Genomic DNA, 19485 nt, shown 5'->3' on the forward strand with positions numbered 1-19485 from the left:
ATACTTTTTTGAGTAGACAGCAAATGTTAAGCAGTCCAGGTTCTAAAGCCAGAAGTCAGTCCGATCAGGTGGTATAACAGAATCATCACACAGAGAATCCTTTTCAAAAGCCAGTCCAAGGTCAGAGCCTGAGAATACAAGAATATTAGTAGAACTTTTGGAGAGATTAAGGAACCAGAACGAAGGAGCCATAGAAACTGAGTGAACCGATCTCCACGGTGGTTGCAAAGGAACCAAGGTGCCTGCACTTCCTCCCGCCTTAAATAGCCACGTGGTCACGTGGGGTGGGGCACAGGCGCCGAAAAGGAGCTGTACAACTCGACACCAAAAGGCTTCTGCGCAGGCGCAGAACCCACTCGAATGGATTCTACGGATCATGACCCAGATCCTAAATGTTCATAGGCTGTATGAAAATATAGGCTGTATACCAAAACGCGAATATGATGAATTCTCATTCATTGTGCTTTCTGCCTTGTTCTTTTTTCTGGCTTCTCTGGACGCTTTCCAATTCATCAGGAATTGCCTTTCCATTTCTTTTATTTCTTTCCCATCAAGGGATTCTGAAAATATTGGAACATAAGTCAGCAAAAAGCCAGGTTAGTTTGGATCATTCATTTCCCCCCCAGGCAGGGCTTTGGTATCCTTAGGAACATGGTTGCAGGGAAGTAACAGCAGGAGAGAGGGTATGCCCTCAACTCCTGCCTGTGGCTTCCAGCGGCATCTGGTGGGCCACTGTGTGAAAAAGGATGCTGGACTAGATGGGCCTTGGGCTTGATCCAGCAGGGCTGTTCTTATGTTCTTAACACAATGCAGCAGAGAAGCTCATCTCAGTAAATACTGCCCTTTCCCTACCCATGCTGTTGCCATTGTGAGATGAGATTTGTTCCCCTGGTTGCCATCTGCTATTGTACCAAAACCCACTTTGGCTTTCTCCACAGTAGTTGATATAGGACAGAGAGAAGGCCAGAGAAGGTAGCAGCATCTTAAGAGTGGTCCTGTCAGTACAACTCTGCACTAATCAGTGACTTAGTGGAGCTTTCAGTTAATGTTAGAGACAAGTGGATATAGCCATGTGACTTTGGCCAGTTTGTCTGGTTACAAAATGACACCATAGCTGTTCTAATACTACTACTATGAATATTTATATACGACTTTTCAACAAAAGAAGTTCCCAAAGAACTTCTAGAAGTTTACTTAGCTATAAATAAAAACAAAACAAAATTAAATTAAAATAATAAAGACTAGCTTTTGCTGGTACAGTAGCAGCCAAAGCAGAAGATAAAAACTGGGCTGGTTCTCCTCCAGTAAGGTTTTTTAAAAGTTCATTTCATCTTAGTCTATGCTAGCATGTAATCACAAAAACACCAGGAGAAACAGGATTATCATATTTACACATAATGAGCCATTGTGTTGGGTGTGGCCTAATGTAGAGCAGTGGCTAAAATATAGAAATAAGGGCCAAACTAGTCTATTACATGATTGGGGCCTGTGTGAGTTTCCTAATGAAAATAGCATATATTGGGGGCCCCAAACCAATCAGGACTGCCACTGGAGGAAGGAGGTTTAATCCTTTGCCCCAACATGGTCCCAAATTAGATCCCTCCCTCCGAGTGGCTGCTCTTTGCCCCTGGAGTAAAGCCCCTACTGTCATCAATGGGAGCTACACAAAGAACCCACAGGGAGAACCCAGACTGTAACCACACTGGGGACAAAGTGTTAACTCCATTGTGACAGTCCTGGTCACGTGCAGGCCCCCCAGTGCATGCTATTTATGTTAACAAAATCAACCATACAAGTCCTAATCACATTATATATGTACCGTTTAGTTTCACCCTCAGATTCAGGAGACCATAATGAAATATCTGGGCAATTTCTGAATTACACACTGCAATAATTTCATAACATGTTCGCTAAGTGTGCTGCCTGTGATCCGTACTGCCTGCAATCCAACATCGCTTGCAGTGAAGTGCCGTCCATATTTCTAATGCCCTATTTTGGGTTTTATTGCTGTGCTGCAGTACTAAAACATTGCATCTGAGTTGCAGGAAAGTAGCAATATTTTTTCATTGCTGGAGGGTTGCAATGATGTTGCCCCAGTGTAAGTGGTGTGGTGTGGACGGTTCATGGTGTGTGTGTGGGGGGGCGATCTGTCCATTTTGCCCCTTCCTGCTTCGGTTTTATTTGTCTTTTTATTTTATCTCCCCCCTGCCTTCCTTTTTTAATTTTTACAGTGTGCAAAGGGGCAGCTGCATGCAGGTGGGCAGAGCCTTAAGAGCCAAGAGGCTCTGCCCGGGCTTGCTTTGCTCACCACTTTTCGGGGGCAAAGCAAGGGGGACAGCTGCCTTGGCTCCCCTGTTGTGACCCTCTTGTTCAAAATCCACCCAATCCCCAACTCCTCTGATGTTTATCTAGGGGCCCTCTCCGCCATTTTTGTTTGTTTGTTTTTCTGGATCACTTGTGCAAGGGTGCAAGACTGCAATTAAAATCTCATTTTGGAGTGGTGCTTTCCCCGCCATTGGTTTGTTTGTTTTGCTGTAGTGCTTGCGCAAGAGTGCAATGCTGCAATTAAATTCTTGTTTTTGAAAGGCGCTTTCCCTGACCGCTTTGCACAAGGGAGATAAGATTTTTTTTAAAAAAGACATCATGTCATCCCTCTGCGACTCCCACTGGCCTAAAATGGGGCAGGAGGAGGGGGAAGATAACACAGTTCAAGGAGAATATGGACATCCCAGCACCTGGAAACTGCGTTGCGGTTTGGAACGGTTGCACCATTCCATCACACCTTACAACACTTCTACTGGCACAAAGCTCGTAATCTGGAAAATGTCCTGGTTGGCTATGAAGATCACTGGGTGACCTTTTGCCATCCTAACCTACTTCACTGGGCTGTTATGAGACTAAAAATGGGAGAGGAACTCTCACTTCCACTCACCTGGAGCTACTTTCACTCACCTGGATGAAGGGTGAGTGGAAATATAATAAAGAAACAGCAATTAAGCATGCAACCTTTTGCACAATTACCCAAGAGGAAGCCTCACTGAATTCCGTATTCAGTTGAATTCCTTTGAATATAAGCAGGGACGGTCATATGAATCTCAAATGATGCATGTTTTGTGTTGGGGAACAAAAAAACATTTTACCAGAGTATTTTGATTAACACCTCAGCCTTGCAAAAGTTAGTTGTTCACAACAATTCTTTCTAGACTGTCTGCCTGCAGACATATACATATCTTAGTCATTTACAGTCTAAAATAATAATAAACAGCAACAGTCTACTTATTAGAGTTACCCCCCCTTACTCATTTTGAGGCAATTCTTACTCACCACAGGTGACCAGGGAAGTAGCTATTTACAAGCCTGAAACTTCCCAACTCAATACATGTTTACTTAGAATTAAGTACTAACAAATTCAGTGAGGCTTCCTCTTGGGGAACTGTGCAAAGGCTTTCATGCTTTATTTTATTGTTTATTGTAATGTAGCATAGTTTTAAAATATAAAAATAAAATATAATTTATTGTAAAAGGTAGGTTCTCTGAAGACATTTCATTTTACCAAGAGTTTTCGATTGTAATATAATCCTGTCCCGGTATTTTGGTTTGTGGCAAACAGGATTCCCATTTAGCTCTATTTTGCATAGCTTGGTCCATACACTCAGAACACATTCCAAGTCCTGTAAACACCAAAAAGAAAGAAAAGAAAAAGAAAAAGCATAAATATCTATCCCAATGGTGTAATTAAACTATTTATTCAATTAAATCTAAACGTTCCAAATAATTATCCATGCAGCTAACTCCAATCACATGTCAGACTCAAGAATGTTAAATTAAGCAATGAATATACTTTACATACAAAACAAAAAAGGGACGCTTACTTTTCTTATTCCTTATTCCTTACTTTGATCAATCTTTTGTGTTTTTAAGTATAAAATATGGGCCAGAATTCAAAACACCATGTGGAAGCACAAGCACCACTTGCACACAGTTATTGTAATTGCCATAGCTTTTAATCAAAGTATGTGCACAATTAGTATTTAATAGGCATGTGTGAATCAATTTGGATTTGAATCAATTAGACCCAAATCTTTTCAATTCGGGTGATTCAAGCTCGAAACAAATCTGCCCAGACATTGCTGGCCAAATTCGAGCTCCAATTAAATAGCACCAGATTCAATTTGAATTGATTCAAGATTCAGGTTCCTTCTATTAATTCCCCCAGCTTTCATTTTTTTAAAAAGCTAAGCTCTAGCCCTTGTAGAAGTTGAGTTATGGAGCAAAATGTGTGGTCACTATATTTCAAGTGTTTGGATTCTTTGGTGTATAATAACTTTTCCTCAAATGAATCCTTATGAGGATTCATTACACACCTTCATTTCTTCTATTCATTTTGACTGTCTTTGGATAGTGCCAACCGTCAACTGCCATGTGCCAACTACACCCCCCTCCCACCCGCAAGGCAGGGGGTACTACTCAGTTTATGTTCTAGGAATTTTTTCAAGTGTTTAGACTCTTTGGTGTCTAATAACCTTTCCTCATAATGAATCCCTATGAGGATTCATTACACACCAAAGAGTCTAAACACCTCAAAAATTCCTAAAATATAAACTGTGTGCCCCGGTGGCTTGTGGGTTGGGGGGTAGTTGGCACATGGAATGCCACTAATTCTCCACCCCCACCTGCAAAGCAGTGGGGTCAAAATAAACAGAAGAAATGAAAGTATGTAATGAAGACACCAAAGAATCTAAACACTTCAAAAATATTATTTTATTCAAAAATAAACTGAGTACCCCATTGTTCAGGGGGGTGGGGGTGTAGTTGACACATGGCACTTGGCCAAACACTTGAAAAATAGTGAGCACACATTTTGCTCCATAACTCCACTTCTTCAAGGGCTAGAGCATAGCTTAAAAAAAATTAAAGCTGGATCCATGTTAGGGTTAGGAATAGGGCAACTTCGAATCCCTATTATTTCCTATGGCAGAAATCTACAAAATCAGTAAAAAAAAAAAAATCATTAAAAATCAACCAAGTGCCCCACTGCCTTCAAATTTGGGTGGTAGGTGGCACCCATGGGGACTTAACCACCAACCATATTTGGTGCTCCTTGGACCTTTAGAAGTGGGCCGAATAGATCCAAATTGAATCAGTCATGGGAAGAGGGTTGCCAGTAAAAATCATTTTGCATGCTTGCAAAGTGGCATGGGTTTGGATGAAGACCAAAGTGTTTTGTAATTATTATTCCACTGATATACAAGACAATATATGCAACAATTTCCTTCCACATCTATGAGTGGTCATTTATCCTCCTGGAGCCTAAACAGAAGGGTGACTGTTGTTTCTCTAGTGTGGGTTTCCTTTTTGTTTTGTAAGCAATGTGACCTAGATCAAACTTTTTGTTACTACAATATATAAATAAGGAAATATGAATTGCAAGTTTTGGCAGGCTTGGGCCTTGTCATGGTTATGCATTGTCCAAATACATCCCAATGCCGTTCCAGATCTAACAGCATTAGGCAGTTGAATTGAAAGGAATTTGCTTACTTCACTAATTGAAATTAATTAATCCTTTTAATGCTTCTATTGATAAAATTTGTTACAACAAACCTGTAGCTTTACAATAGCTATTATTACTGTGCTTGCACTATACTTCTAGAATTCATTCAAAATCTCTTATTAGAGTTTTGTACCCCAAATCAAAGCAGCACACATGTGGAGCTCTTTCAAAATGGTTAAAATCCTCCTGATCAGCTGTTTGATAGGGAACAAGTTGAGAGGGGAACTGAATTCAGCCTTCTTCTTCCCTTTCTGAATGTTTGAGTGGCAGAAGTCTAATTTTTTTTTTTGAAAGGTCTGTGTGTGTGCAGAACTCTTGGGCAGTGTGGGGAACTAAGTTTGAAGCACCTGTTTGCACATGAGGCTCTCCATTTAGTTGAGGATATTTGAGCAAAATCCCACTTTCAAGCACATAGTGCTCCAAGCTGAACCAATGTGTTGGCATTTTTATTTTGAATGTATAGCACACCTTCTCAAGTTATTCAGTACAGTAACATTTGTTAAAATCTCTTCCCAGTGTCTGTCTAATTATCCAGGCACACTAAGTCAAACCTAAAAGGTAAGAGAGCAAAGGCTATAGACCTCTCAGGCTGTAGACTTTCTATTCTTTCATACTTTAGAAAGGTTATGATTCTTTGGAGTATTAATGGCAAAATCCCCAGAGGAGTCATGCTGAGTGGAAAGACAGTCGAAGAGAACATGGGCAGAAGTGTGAAGAAAAAAAAAGATAAAGCTTTCCCACTGTGATGACTTATCAGAGAATGAGCTATCTGTATGAATGCTCTGCTTCTGCAACATTAATCCCAAAGAAAAGTTTTCATTAATATTTACATGCATCTGTGATTTGCAGATATATTTTATTTCCCAAACTGAAACAAATGCTGAGAACTTGCTCACATTTATCTTTTGTTATCCTTGCCATTCTCTTTGTTGTTTTCACCACTGTTGAAATATAGAATGTAATTTTTTTAAACAGAGACCATTCTTGAGCACATACTCATGCCTTTGTTCTCTTTATTATTTATATATTCTAAACATATTTCTCTATTTTCAACAAAATTTCTCAAAGCGGCAAAAGAAATAAGATAGTTTGCTGTCCTAAAGGGACTGACAATCTAAGTAAAATAAAATGAAAATAAAAAGTGAGATACCAGCAAATGACACAATATATTTGATAAGACAGAATTTGAATTAATTCTGAAAATTTATTTCAACTAGAGTACTTTTGAAAATGTAAAACAGTATAGATTTCTCAAAACCTTGCAAAGTATAGAGCTAAACTTTGATGAATGTACCCTCAGAATTTGCAGATTTTTGTTGACTACTACTCAGTTGATAAATGATTCAGAACATGCTCACGCCAGTGTATGTTTATATAAGAGTGTAGTAATCCCATGTTGAAATATGATTACCCTTTGGATACGCTCTAGTTGTTCATTGCCTTCCTGTCTCTAATAAAGTGCTTTCACTTGCCAACCTTTCAATAAGCTGTACTAAAGGGACCAGACACTTTTTTGGGCAGTCTCCGTTTGATAAATGATCATGTCATGCTATCACTTAGAGGTCTGCTCCAAAATACTAAAGAGCAAATTATATTCTAGGCACACTGGGGGGGTGAAAGCCTTAGATGACATCCGTAGTACTGGCTATAGCCTTCTTCCCAATTAATGATGGCCATTTAAGAACCTGCATTTGACCAGTGTGCTCCAATTTTTATTGGCTGTGTCTAGCTCAAGTGCCCTAAGTACATCTGTAGACAGCAATTTGTCATCATTCTGACGGTCTGCCATTATCTATTTCAAAAAATCCATATTTTTTCTCTTGTTCCTGACTGAATTGTGAAGTGAAGGAATTCATCTTTTTGATATCCTGTTGTCATAATCAATAATGGCCAAAGGTTGAATAAATTAAAGATTTACAACCATATCCTCAGAACACTGAACCATCACAAGCCCTTCTGGAATAAAGAGGACTTGTACTGCTACAGATATTTTAGGATGACAGCCTTACAATGTAAATTTATATGCCATAATCCAGTGCATGCTGGGGTTTCCCACTCTCTTATACAGAATGGGAACACTATCCATGCTTAGGCATATTCCACTTGGTGTACATAGCCTTTCCCTCACGAAACACTTGACTGTAGCAAATATTTTAGGGATCATAGTGTTTGTTTTATAAGGGTGTTGATACCTTTGTTATTCTATACAAAAACGAGACAAAGTATTTCTAAAAAAACCTTTATCAAATTAAAAGTAATAAAACCAAAGATTAATAGAAATATTTGCATCACTTTGTAAATCTCAGGTTGAAAGTGTTTTAAAAATATTACCTAGCAATTTTTGTATATTATTGTTATGCCATCATAAGGACATCCAATGAAGTGTGCAGAAACAGACCAGAAATGGGTGCGGCCTGCTTGGGGAAGTTGGAAGCGTTTTCAGGCTGAGGGCCCTTCCCAGCAACTATCAAGCCTGAACCCCCTCAACTTGTTGTCTGTCTATTAAAGAGTGGGGCTGCTGAAGCTAGTGCAACACTAAGTGCACTCTTAGTAACTGATGGCAACTTGGTGGAGACAGTGACCCATCTAGGACACTAACTCTACTCTTATGAGCAGAGGCGTAACTAGGGAAAATAGCGCCTAGGGCAAGCACTGAAATTGCGCCCCTGTCCAAACAGGAATGATGGGACTTGTAGTCAACAATATCTGGAAATCCTTGTTAAAAGGAACACTGTACCATCTAGACATGGTTGTTGATCAAAACCTGAAAACATGAGCCATCTCTGTAAAAGACTTAGAACAACAGTCAGGAGTTATGCGAGGATTCCAAGTGTCATTTTCTCTGTCTCATCTCATTCTTTTTAAAAAACATGACTTTGTCCTAGAGGATCACCTGCCCAAATAGCCACTAGCAAAATAGGGGAAGAAGAAGGTGGTGGTGGTGGGTCTATAAACCAGTGAATGATCCCTGCCAGCCTTTGTCTTATGATGACTGTTGGCTCATGATGGGGTATATGTGCATTCACCACACCAGTGCTTACTTTGATACCAAGACGGAGGAGGATACATTAGTTTGCCACACTAGACAGAGGCATTTGCAACAGGAGCAGACTGCCAAGTTCTGCCAGGGCCAAAACCAGCCCCTGCCAGACTAGGAAATGATTGTAATTTGCCCCTTCCTGTCACAAGCAGTGTGCTGTTCTTTTATTATTGACTCTTAACTCTCAGATATCCCAGTCATGGATGGAAAATTCAGGGTCAATTTACAAGAGACACATTTTCTACATGGAAGTTTCTTCTGGGCAGGTGTTGTGCAGAAACCCATGTGTAGTGACCGCCAGGGGCATAGCAAGGTTGGAATGGGCCAAGATGATATTTTAAAATGGGCCCCCAGCCCCTCAAAGTCCAGGGCCTCCACACATCCCAGGCCCCCAAGGATTTAAGTCTGATATTTCAAAATAAGTATGCTGCCTGGAAATACATTTCACTGAATACACACATGCACACTTCACAGTATATAGTGATATACATTGAGTACTATCTATTTGTGCTACTTTTAATTCCTAGAACACTAGCCTAGCAACGCTAATTATTAAAATGGCCCCCTCGCTGCAGATTAGCAAAGGAGACTTTCAACCATGCAGGGTGAGCCTATGTTTGTTTTCTCAGAATTCTGAACAAATTCAGTAAAGTTTGATTCCAGGAGGTTTTTCACATGAGGCTTTTAAAGCCCTTTAACACATATCTCCTCTGGCATTCACATGTTGGCCAGATTTACCCTGAAGTCCCTGCAAGTTATTGGAGAGCAGTTCACACACAAGAAAAATAAAATAAAATAAAAGCACAACACATGCTTCACAGTTCTCACTCAGACCTTCTGGGTTGCAAAACAACTTGAACATAAGTGCATTTATAAATGAATGAAAGAATGAATGAATGAATAAATAAATATTTGTTCCAGAAGTTTTTGCAATTTTTTGACATGAAACAAGCCACTTATAGGCCTTAGATAATTTTTGTTTTTAAAGCCAGCACATTTTTCAATCTGTTTTAAATTAAATATTCAGAGACTTCTCAGTCTCGCCCCACCACCCATATCAAAGCCCTATGGCAAGCAGATCCCTATATACGGGGGTAACCACAAAAAGGAATTCACAGCCTACCTTGCAAAAGCTGTGCTGGATGGTCTGGTCTGCTGCAGGGAGGGTCTGCTGCAGGGAGCTCTGCCAGCCTCCTTCCTGGCTTGCTGGGGCCTGCCGAGTTCAGGCTTCAGGGAGGCCTACTGGGAGGCCTCTCTGGAAGCCCCGCCAACCTGCCGATCAGCTGAGAGGCGGGGAGAGAAGAGCTCTGCAGTTTGCAGGCTGCTCCAATCCTAGGCCTCCCCGATCCTAGGCTGGAGCTGGAGGCAAGTGGCTGAGGGGCCCTGGGGCTGGGCAGGTGGGCAATGGGGTGTGGGTGGCAGGAAATGGCGTGGCACCCCCACCTCGGTGGCACCTAGGGCACGTGCCCTGCCTGGCCCCCCCCCCCAGTTCCGCCTATGCTTATGAGGAAGACACTGTATGAGAACACATCACAACAATCTGCACTGGTCATAACACTACCTTATAATGGCTAAGAGAAAAAAAGAAGAGGTCGCTCGAGAAGGGTGACTGATCTCTACCTCAACAAAAACCTATACTGGTCTATTTTTCACCTGTACTTACTGTTGATTCTCCCCAAGAGAATGCAAATCAGGAGGGTGCATGAGTAAGAAATTTAAATAGTCATGACAGGAGCTAGATCACAAAACCTTTGAGTGGCCTGACAACAACTCTGAGAGTGAAGTGGGTTACATAAGAACATAGGAAGCTGTCATATACTGAGTCAGACCCCTGGTCCATCTAGCTCAGTATTGTCTACCCAGACTGGCAGTGGCTTCTCCAAGGTTGCAGGCGGGAATCTCTCTCAGCCCTATCTTGGAGATGCCAGGGCGGGAACTTGGAACCTTCTGCTCTTCCCAGAGCAGCTCCATCCCTTGAGGGGAATATCTTACAGTGCCCACACACCAAGTCTCCCATTCATATGCAACCAGGGTGGGCCCTGCTTAGCTAAGGGGACAAGTCATGCTTGCTACCACAAGACCAGCTGTTATTCCCCGGATCTTCCCCAAATTCAGACTATAGTAAATAGAAATTATTTCTTCCTTATTTGGATTTTTGTCTCCTGATTTAGTTGGGGATATGGCAGATGATTTGTCTAAATGTCAATTCACTTGACTCAATTGAGATAATCATTTCATTAAGAAACACCTTCTGCTTCATGATAACTTCTGTAATGTATGGGGTGATCAGTGTCTTATGACTTCAACTTTAGTTGAGAAAATATTGGATAAGATAAAAAAGATTAGACCAATTAATTTCAGGACTTCAGGCTACCCTCACTGTAATATGTTTCTTGATAGAATCAGTTGTTCTGTCTGCTGCTCCACCTTACTGTGCTAAGAACAGTAATCTAAGGGGCAACCTCAGAGATTCTCAGGCAAAACAGAACACAACTTAATTTCCACAAGAAGAGGCAGATGGCTCCTGTCTCTTAACCCCAACCAGTAACCAGCCTTATGACTTTAGTGTTCTCCCAGATGAGAAGTAAGAGGAATGTAGGCCAAATACTTCACCTTTAAAGAAAACAAGTTATTAGATGACTCTCTTCCAAGTTAAGGATCCAAAGATTCAATGGTAACCATAGATGAATATAGGAGTAACTCTACTGGAGACTCCCCTTTGCCCGCACCAGATAAATCGACATATAAACAGGTTATACAAGCCCTTCTGGATAGAATCTTATTCACACACACACACACACACACACACACACACACACACACACACACACACACCCCTCCCTCACTTGAGATAATTGACAATTCTTATCCAGTCTCCAGACGTGCAACAGGGGGAAAGTGCCTCCTCATTAATCATCCACAACTAGAAAGTGAAGAGACCAGGTGGTGCCTTTGCAAGCAAATTTGCCCTTCTTCGAGAACTCCAGGACTTAACAGGCATTGCCCTAAGATGGAAGGATATATCCTGAATATATACTTTTCAAATGGTCTAAAAGGAAGCGCAGAGTTGAACTCCAAGCACTCTAGACTATGCAGGGAGATCTGGAATAACACGATACTTTCCACCTCACATAATTTGTTAACAGAAAGATGGCGTTTATTGGCCAAGCCTCTCATAAAGGAAGACTACTGCAGATGAATAAAGAGAATGAGAACTTTTGCCTCCATACCCAAGTTTCCTGGGAGAACAGCTTATTCTTACAAAATAAAACCTAAATATGTAGATAGCACAAACCCAAACCTTCTTGAGGTTTCTAACAGTTAGGGGTGTGCATGAAGAGTTTTTTGCTATTTGATTCAGCCTCAAATCAAATTGCAAGAAAATGAATCTATTTGTTGAACTGGCTGGCCATAGCTGGCTGATTATAGCTATTGAGTGAGAAAGGGACCTTAGAAAGATTGTGAAAATTCATTTGGATGAAAAGGGTAAGCTTGTTTCCATTTTTATTTTAGTTTACAAGGTGATGAGTATAGGTGTATAACAGAGGTCAGAAGTAATTTTTATAGAGTCGGGATATTTTATTCATAGAGTCTAGAGGCGCATTGCTCTCATGAGAACAATACTTAGAAAATCACTGAGGAAGACTACAAGTCAAAATGCGCCTGTCTTTTTAAGGATCTATAAGGACTCAAACTCACCTGGAACTACAAGACTACACGATTAAGTCAACATATGTCTGAGGACTTTTACAATACTTGAATTACTTAACCAGCATATGTTTGAGGACTTTGAATATATTATGACTTTTAAAATAAAAAATAAAATTATATTTATATATATATATAAATTAAATAAAAATAAATAAAATTAAAATAATCCTTGTTAAGTTTTAAGTATTTTTATGCAGCACTATTAACCTTTATTATTAAAATATCCATTTATATTCTTTGTGTGTGTGTGTATCTCTCTCTCTCTCTCTATATATATATATAACCTAGGATCATACTACAGTTTTTTCCTGATCTTTTGTATTGCTTTGGTTTACCATTTGGTTCAGGTTCATACCCTGTTTTGTTTTGTGTCCGACTTGCATTCTCCCAGACATCTTGGTTTTTTTTAAAAAAGTCCTAAACCTGAGGTGGGTGGGTGGGGAGGAAAGAAGAAGCACCTTTAAGAGGTTGTAGTGACAGGGATGGTCTATTTATGCTCTGCGTGCCACACACAGTGCTATCTATAGCACTGTGGTGCACACAGAGTTTAAAAAAATAAATCCCCACAAATAAGGAAGCAGGCTTTATTTTTTGGTGAGTGGGGAGAGTGGCTGTTAGCTCTTTACAGCACTGACCAACCGCCCTCGACACATGCTTCGCGCCTGCGCACATCAGTGGTTTGGCGCCTCACTGCTCAGTTTCTTGATGGCCGCTCCAATGCAGCCTTCCCTCTTAATGTGTGGATATAGATCATCCTGCTTGCAGTGCCTGAAGCACGGAAGGATGGGAGGGTTTTATGAAAGTTACTGGATCCCTACCAGATCACCTGTTATAGGTACACAACATGTTTATCTGGGTTGTGATCTGGTAACATCCATAAAAGTGGGTGTCTCACGAGCTTCACTACTCCTGAAGAAGGGAGCAGCAGGCACCTACTGCAAAACTCGCTTGAGTACATCTCTCCCACAATTTGCTGCTGCTGTAGAGCGGAGGTCCACCACATAGTGCTTCATAAACGCATTCTCCTCCAATACCCATGTCACAGCCATACAAATATCCTTGAAATTTTTTCCAGACAAATGTTCTGCCAAAGACGCATATGCCCTCGTAGAGTGGACCTTCACTGCTGTAGGAGGGTCTAGCTCCTGCATTTTGCAGGTCAGGGAGATAGTCTCTACTAGCCAATGATGTTGGATATGGAGTTCCAGTGCATCAACCTTTTGCACCAACTGACCACTAAGGGCATTGGGAGTAGAGGTAGTTAGTGAGGGTCTCTTTACCTGTCCCTGAGGGTCTCTTTACCTGTCCTCTACTCTTTGACCCCTGCCATGACTCCTCAGGTACTTCCTGTAGTGAGTCAGTCCTCTTCCTTTCTTCCTAGAGAGAAGGTGGAAACATCTCTCTCTCTCCCTGCCTATTCATTATGTAGCCGATAGATAGAATAGGTCTTTCCTATTTCAAATGTACTTCACCAATAAATCAACTTAGTATTTAGATTGTACAACAATCTCCATGCGTGTTCTTTAAATAGCTGCAACAACTAAACTCTGCACTTTACTCTGTAACTGGAGTGCATAGCTTCTTTTGTAGACACGCTTTGCTAAAATAATAACAAACCCCAACAAATGAGAGATCCTTTGTCTAGAAACTGGATGTCCCCAAGTTTATAAGTGACCAACAGTTGTTTCATCTTTCTTATTGCAAACATCCTCTGCAAATAGAATATAAAAGCACGTCGTACATCTAGGCTATGCTTCACTTTTTCCAGTGACGACTCAGGATTCCGAAAAAAGGTGGGTAAGACAATATCTTGATTCATGTGGAAGTCAGAAATGAACTTGGTCCTGAATTCTGGATCCAACCGCATTACTACCTTGTTGTGGAACTTTGTGTATGGTTTGTCAATACACAATGTGGTGAGCTCGCTCACCCCTTTTCACCATAGTAATGGCAATCAGAAACACTATTTTAAGCATCACTATTTTAAGTTTAACCATTGCCATGGGTTCAAATGGCCTCTCTGTTAGGGCCAATAGGACCAGAGAAAGACTCCATTTATCCATGGTTCTCCGCATCGGCGGGTACTGATTGTTCACCTCTTAAAAATCTCCTATCATCGAGGTGACTGAACACAGTTTTCCCATCACACCACCATGCAAGAAGGAAATGGCAGCCAAATGTACCCTCAGTGAGATGTTTGCCAAGCCTTCCACCTTCAACACTGTGAGGTAACACAATATCTCTCTTATGGAGGCATCCTTGGCTCTGAAGCCCTGTGCCTTAGCATGTGCTCTGAACTGTTTCCATTTTGCATTATAGTGCTTTCTCGTGGACGCCTTTTTATCGTTCAAAAAAATGTTGTCTAAAAGTTTATCCACCACACCGTGAGTCTTAGCGTTTGTAGGTTTGGATGTGGCAGATGTCTGTGCTCCTATGTGACCAGATCCATCATCTGCTTTAACCATACGTGTAACCCTGCTGACAGTCTGAGTACTCACTGAAACCATGGTTGTCTTGGCCACTATGGAGTTATTAGTATGCAACGAGTGCCATCCTGTAAGATCTTTGCTACTACCCTTTTGAGTAATGGTTATGAGGGGAACAAATAGAATAAGCTGTGTGTCCATTGGAACTGGAATGCATCGCCCTTTAATCACTGTACCAGACTTGCTCTTGAGCAGTATTGACTGCATTTGGTATTGTCCTTTGTCGCAAAAAGATCTACAGTAGGCTGTCCCCAGGACTTGAACAGGCTTTTCAGGCAGCTTGTATTTATCTCCCACTCATGTTGTTGAAGGAGCACCTGTGACCTGCTCAAGGCATCCACAAGGGTATTGCTTATTCCCTTTATGTGTATTGCTACCAAATGGATCTTCCATGGTACGCACAAGTTCCATATTAATTATTCTATATTAAACTCCATATTAAACTCCATATTAATTTAAGCTGGCTTAAATTGCAGAGGGAGTGGGGCACTGTCTCTCCCTGCTTGTTCACGTATGCTATCGCGGTTGTATTGTCCATCTGCAGTTGAACTGTCTTCCTGAACAGATCTTTTGGAAACAACTTTAGAGCCTGAAATGCTGTGAGCAGTTCTAGGAAATTTACATGCAGAGTCTTGAGTTGTGGTCCAGAGCCCCTGTGCTTCCAGGCCCAACATGTGAGCACCTCCAGCCTGTCAGAGAGGCATCCAACATTATGCAGACTTCCGGTACCAGAACTCTAATGGGGTTCCCACTAAAAGTTTCATTTCTTTTCTCCACCATATCAGTGAATTCAGAACTGTGTCTGGTATGAGTAGAAGACATAGGAACATAGGAAGCTACCATAACTGAGTCAGACCATTGGTCTATCTAGCTCAGTATTGTCTTCACAGACTGGCAGTGGCTTCTCCAAGGTTGCAGGTAGGACTCTCTCTCATCCCTATCTTGGAGATGCCAGGGAGGGAACTTTGAAACCTTCTGCTCTTCCCAGAGCGGCACCATCCCCTGAGGGGAATATCGTGCAGTGCTCACACTTCAAGTCTCCCTTTCATATGCAACCAGGGTGGACCCTGCTTAGCTAAGGGGACGAGTCATGCTTGCTACCACAAGACCAGCTCTCCTCTCCTCTTGATTCTGGCTGTCCACATTCAGTCTGAATGCGGACAGGTACCACTGTTGCAGTCTTACACTGAGGACCATGGCCATGCAGGAGGCCATCAGACCCATCAACACTTGAATTGTTGAGCCCAATGAACCAGATTCAATTGCACTGCTAGAACCAATTTCCGTATCCTTGGAAACTGGTCTTCTGGCAGGTAGGCTCTCTGATGAACCATATTCAGAACTGCACCTATGTAATGCAGTCTCTTGAAGGGTATCAAATGGGACTTCTTCCAATTGATTTGGATGCCCAACCTTTCCAGGAGAGTTGTCACGCAAGTTATCTGTGAAAGTAACTCTTCATTTTTTCTGTCAAAAGCCAGTTGTTGAGATAGGGAAATATTGTCACATCCTGTATGCGTAAATGTGCCATCACTACAGCCATGCATTTGGTAATTGGTGCTGTTGTCAGTCTGAAGGGTAGCACATTGTATTGGTATATGCTCTTGACTACAGTGAATCTTAGATATTTTCTGTGGTTCTCCTGTATGCTGATGTCAAAATATGCGTCCTTTAGGTTCAATGTTGCAGAAGAGGCAGGATAGCTTGCAAGCAGTGTTCCCTCTAATAAGGATTCTCAGATGTTGTTGACTACAACTCCCAGACTCCCCAGCTGCAATGGCTTTTACTTGGGGGTTATGGGAGTTGCAGTCAACAACATTTGGGAATCCTTATTAGAGGGAACATTGCTTGCAGCGTAATACATCATTGCTTGCAATGTAATTGTTGGAATTACATTGGAAGTGTAGGACTTGGAAGTGAAGGACTGCGCTGGCTCATGTCTCAATGACAGAGGGGGACAGACTAGTGAGTCAGAGGGCTAGAGAGGTCAAGACAGTGGCCATCTCTTCTCTACTACTCTGAGACTATCCCTTTGATATGTAAATTGCTAATCTCAGGGACTTCCTTCCTTCCTGGCCTCTCCCTTTTCCTCCCTTTTCTTCTCCCTTGCAACATACAAGCTCCTCTCTCTCTCTCTGCACCATGTGTGCAGAGATGCAGAATCCATCTGCATCCAGCTAGATAGATAGATTAGAGATCCCATCTCCTCACTTTCCTATCTAGAATGGAGTTCTCTAATAAATACTCCTTATATTGATTTGAAACTATGAACTGGCTCCAAGTTATTTTACTCTCAGCATACACACATGCCTAACCAAATTCCGCTGTGTTGTACCTCTGTGCACTCTGCTATAATGAAAAAGCGTTTCTCTTACCAGAGAGAATTTCCAGCAGTAATCATGTTGTTTTCGCTGCTGGGGAGCTTTACCACATGTCCCCTGGTTGTTCTTATTCTTCTGGTTGAACAGAATTCTTCTGGTTGAATATTACTAGAAGGGTCTACAGAATTCCCTCCAGTTGTTCTGGCGGTAATTACTTTGTCTACAGCCATATGGTTGGTATCTAGATGCTGCAAAAGATGATGTCGCAGACGTAAAAGTCTTTGCCGTGTACTTAGATTTTTTCCACTTTTCCATAGTGGTATCAGTGTCATCACAGAACAGACCCTTGCCATCGAATGACAGGGCCTCTATCTTATCTTTCATGTCCTGCTGTAGATCAGTAGCGTGGAGCCAAGCATGCTTCCTCAGCAGAGCTGCCGATGCTAGCGAGCGAGACTCTGTTTCTGCTAAATGCTTTGCATTACTTAGTTGCTGTCTCGTTGCCGATATTGTTTTAGCAAATATGTCAGTAAACTTATTTTGGAACTCCTCTGGTGTCACACTATCTTGCTGTTGAAGGAGAGAGTCCCATAAGGAATACATGTACTTGGATAAACACACTATATAGTTGGCGATCTTAATAGCTAGGCAAGCAGTTGCATGCGCTTTACGTCACAACACATCCAGCTTCCTCCCTTCTTTATCTGCTGGTGTGGTATGATGTTGCAAACCCTTCAAGGTGAATGCACCATCAATAACTAAGGAGTTTGGGTTAGAATGTTTAAGCAAGTAACCATTCACCTCTTCCTGTATTCTGTATAGGGTCTCCAACCTTTTGGAAGTCAGTGTTGATGTGTGCATCACCTGCAAAGCCGTCTTAACAGCCTTCATTATGACCGGGAGCATAGGTAAGTAAACTGGTTGAGCCACATTTGTTTTCTTTATGAAATTATATACAGGATTGTCCAGATCACTAACCTTTTGTTTCCAGTCCAAACCAAGCATATCCACCATCTCTGCAATTTGGAGATGATAAGATTTATTTCCTCTGCTGGGGAAATAGATGCCTCCATTGGGACATGTTCCTTAGGGTCCAAATTGTGACCAGTAGATTCTGAATCTAAGGAGTCAGACTTGTAGTCATCCTCTGAGGATGCTGGTTCAGCTGAACGTGCACTAGGCTTATCCAGAAGATGATGAACAAGAGCTGGAACCAGCACCTTTACTAGTCCCTGAGCCTGTAGTGTCTGGCATTGATGTTTGAGTTGAAGATGGAGTTAATGTTCAAGTTGAAGTCTGAGCTGATGTTTGAGTACTGACTGTACACATTCTCTTCCTTGCATCATGGTCCAAACACGTCTGCATTGACATAGTTCCTGCTTTGCTGGTTTTGGCACCAGCAGTGGCAAGGCCACTTACACAGCAGCATCCTGATTCAACATCCTCAGGGGTGTTGTTTGAGTAGCAGTTTGTACTGTATCCCAAATCACAATCCTTGGAGGAGTCATTTGAGTAGCAGTCTGAACCAGATCCTCATTCAGCACTCTTGGGGGTGTCATTTGCGTAGCAGTCTGTACTAGTTCCATATGCATCTTATATGCTTTCCACTTTTAAAACTCACCATAGTCATCTGGTTGCACCAGGGTGGAGTTCATAGATGTGTCACCCCATCCTCCCACAGGTAACAAGCCTAAACTCTAGATTAGAACAGATTATAGAAGGCATCTTCAGCACCTCCACCAAATCTTCCTCCTCGACGTTGAGACCCTGGCTCAAGAAGCCTTGAAATACCGACGCTGAGGGAGTGCTCTCACCGGATTCTAGCATGGAGAGGATGTTCTGAGCTGTTTTGGGATCAAAAACAGCTTTGATGTTGTCACTGGCGTTGACATCAAACACCACAGGTGATTGGTGTCTCCGCCCCGACATCGATGTAGACACTGGGGTTCTTGGTGTCGACTGAGATTGGAGCGGTGTAAGTGCTGGTGACAAAGAAGCCGCCCGGCAGTGAGGTACAGATGTCGATAAAGTAGGAGTCCTTCCCCTCTCCAGCATCAACTTTGATGGCGATGGATGTGCTAGGCAATGTAAGCCAGATGGAAAAGGGGTTGCAGTGCTGGGTGCTGATGGATGCTGCTCCTTCTGCTCACTCTTCTCCTTATGTTTTTTAGGGGGAGGAGAGTCCGATTTGTCCTCTTGCCTCCACTTCTTATCCTTCTCCCAGTGGCAACAGGAATGCCCCTCCAAGGCTTGAGGCTCCTTAAAGGGTGAGCCCTTCGATGTCAATGGCCCAGGCATTGGTGATTTAGACTGTGTTTGCATTGCAGTCCCCAATGTTGATCTCGATATCATGGCCGTCTCTGGCGATCTTGAGAC

The 19485-nt window shown here is 42.0% G+C and overlaps 1 protein-coding gene across 7 annotated transcripts in view; it reads right to left on the minus strand.

Moving 5' to 3' along the window:
• The window catches only part of PPP1R42 (protein phosphatase 1 regulatory subunit 42), a 50945-nt gene that overhangs the window by 17304 nt on the left and 14156 nt on the right, over window positions 1–19485 (minus strand). For 6 of the 7 annotated variants that reach the window (XM_053249752.1, XM_053249754.1, XM_053249753.1 and 3 more), the window contains exons 6-7: window positions 3554–3671; window positions 429–560 (exon numbers count right to left, since the gene is read on the minus strand). In XM_053249752.1, the coding sequence (XP_053105727.1) occupies window positions 429–560; window positions 3554–3671 (250 nt within the window). Of the gene's footprint in view, window positions 1–428; window positions 561–3553; window positions 3672–6447; window positions 6493–19485 lie in introns of those variants that run through there. The other variant, XM_053249757.1, reaches the window with a different exon arrangement.

Source organism: Hemicordylus capensis, chromosome 4 (genome assembly GCF_027244095.1).
Source record: "Hemicordylus capensis ecotype Gifberg chromosome 4, rHemCap1.1.pri, whole genome shotgun sequence".
Taxonomy (NCBI): Eukaryota; Metazoa; Chordata; class Lepidosauria; order Squamata; family Cordylidae; genus Hemicordylus; species Hemicordylus capensis.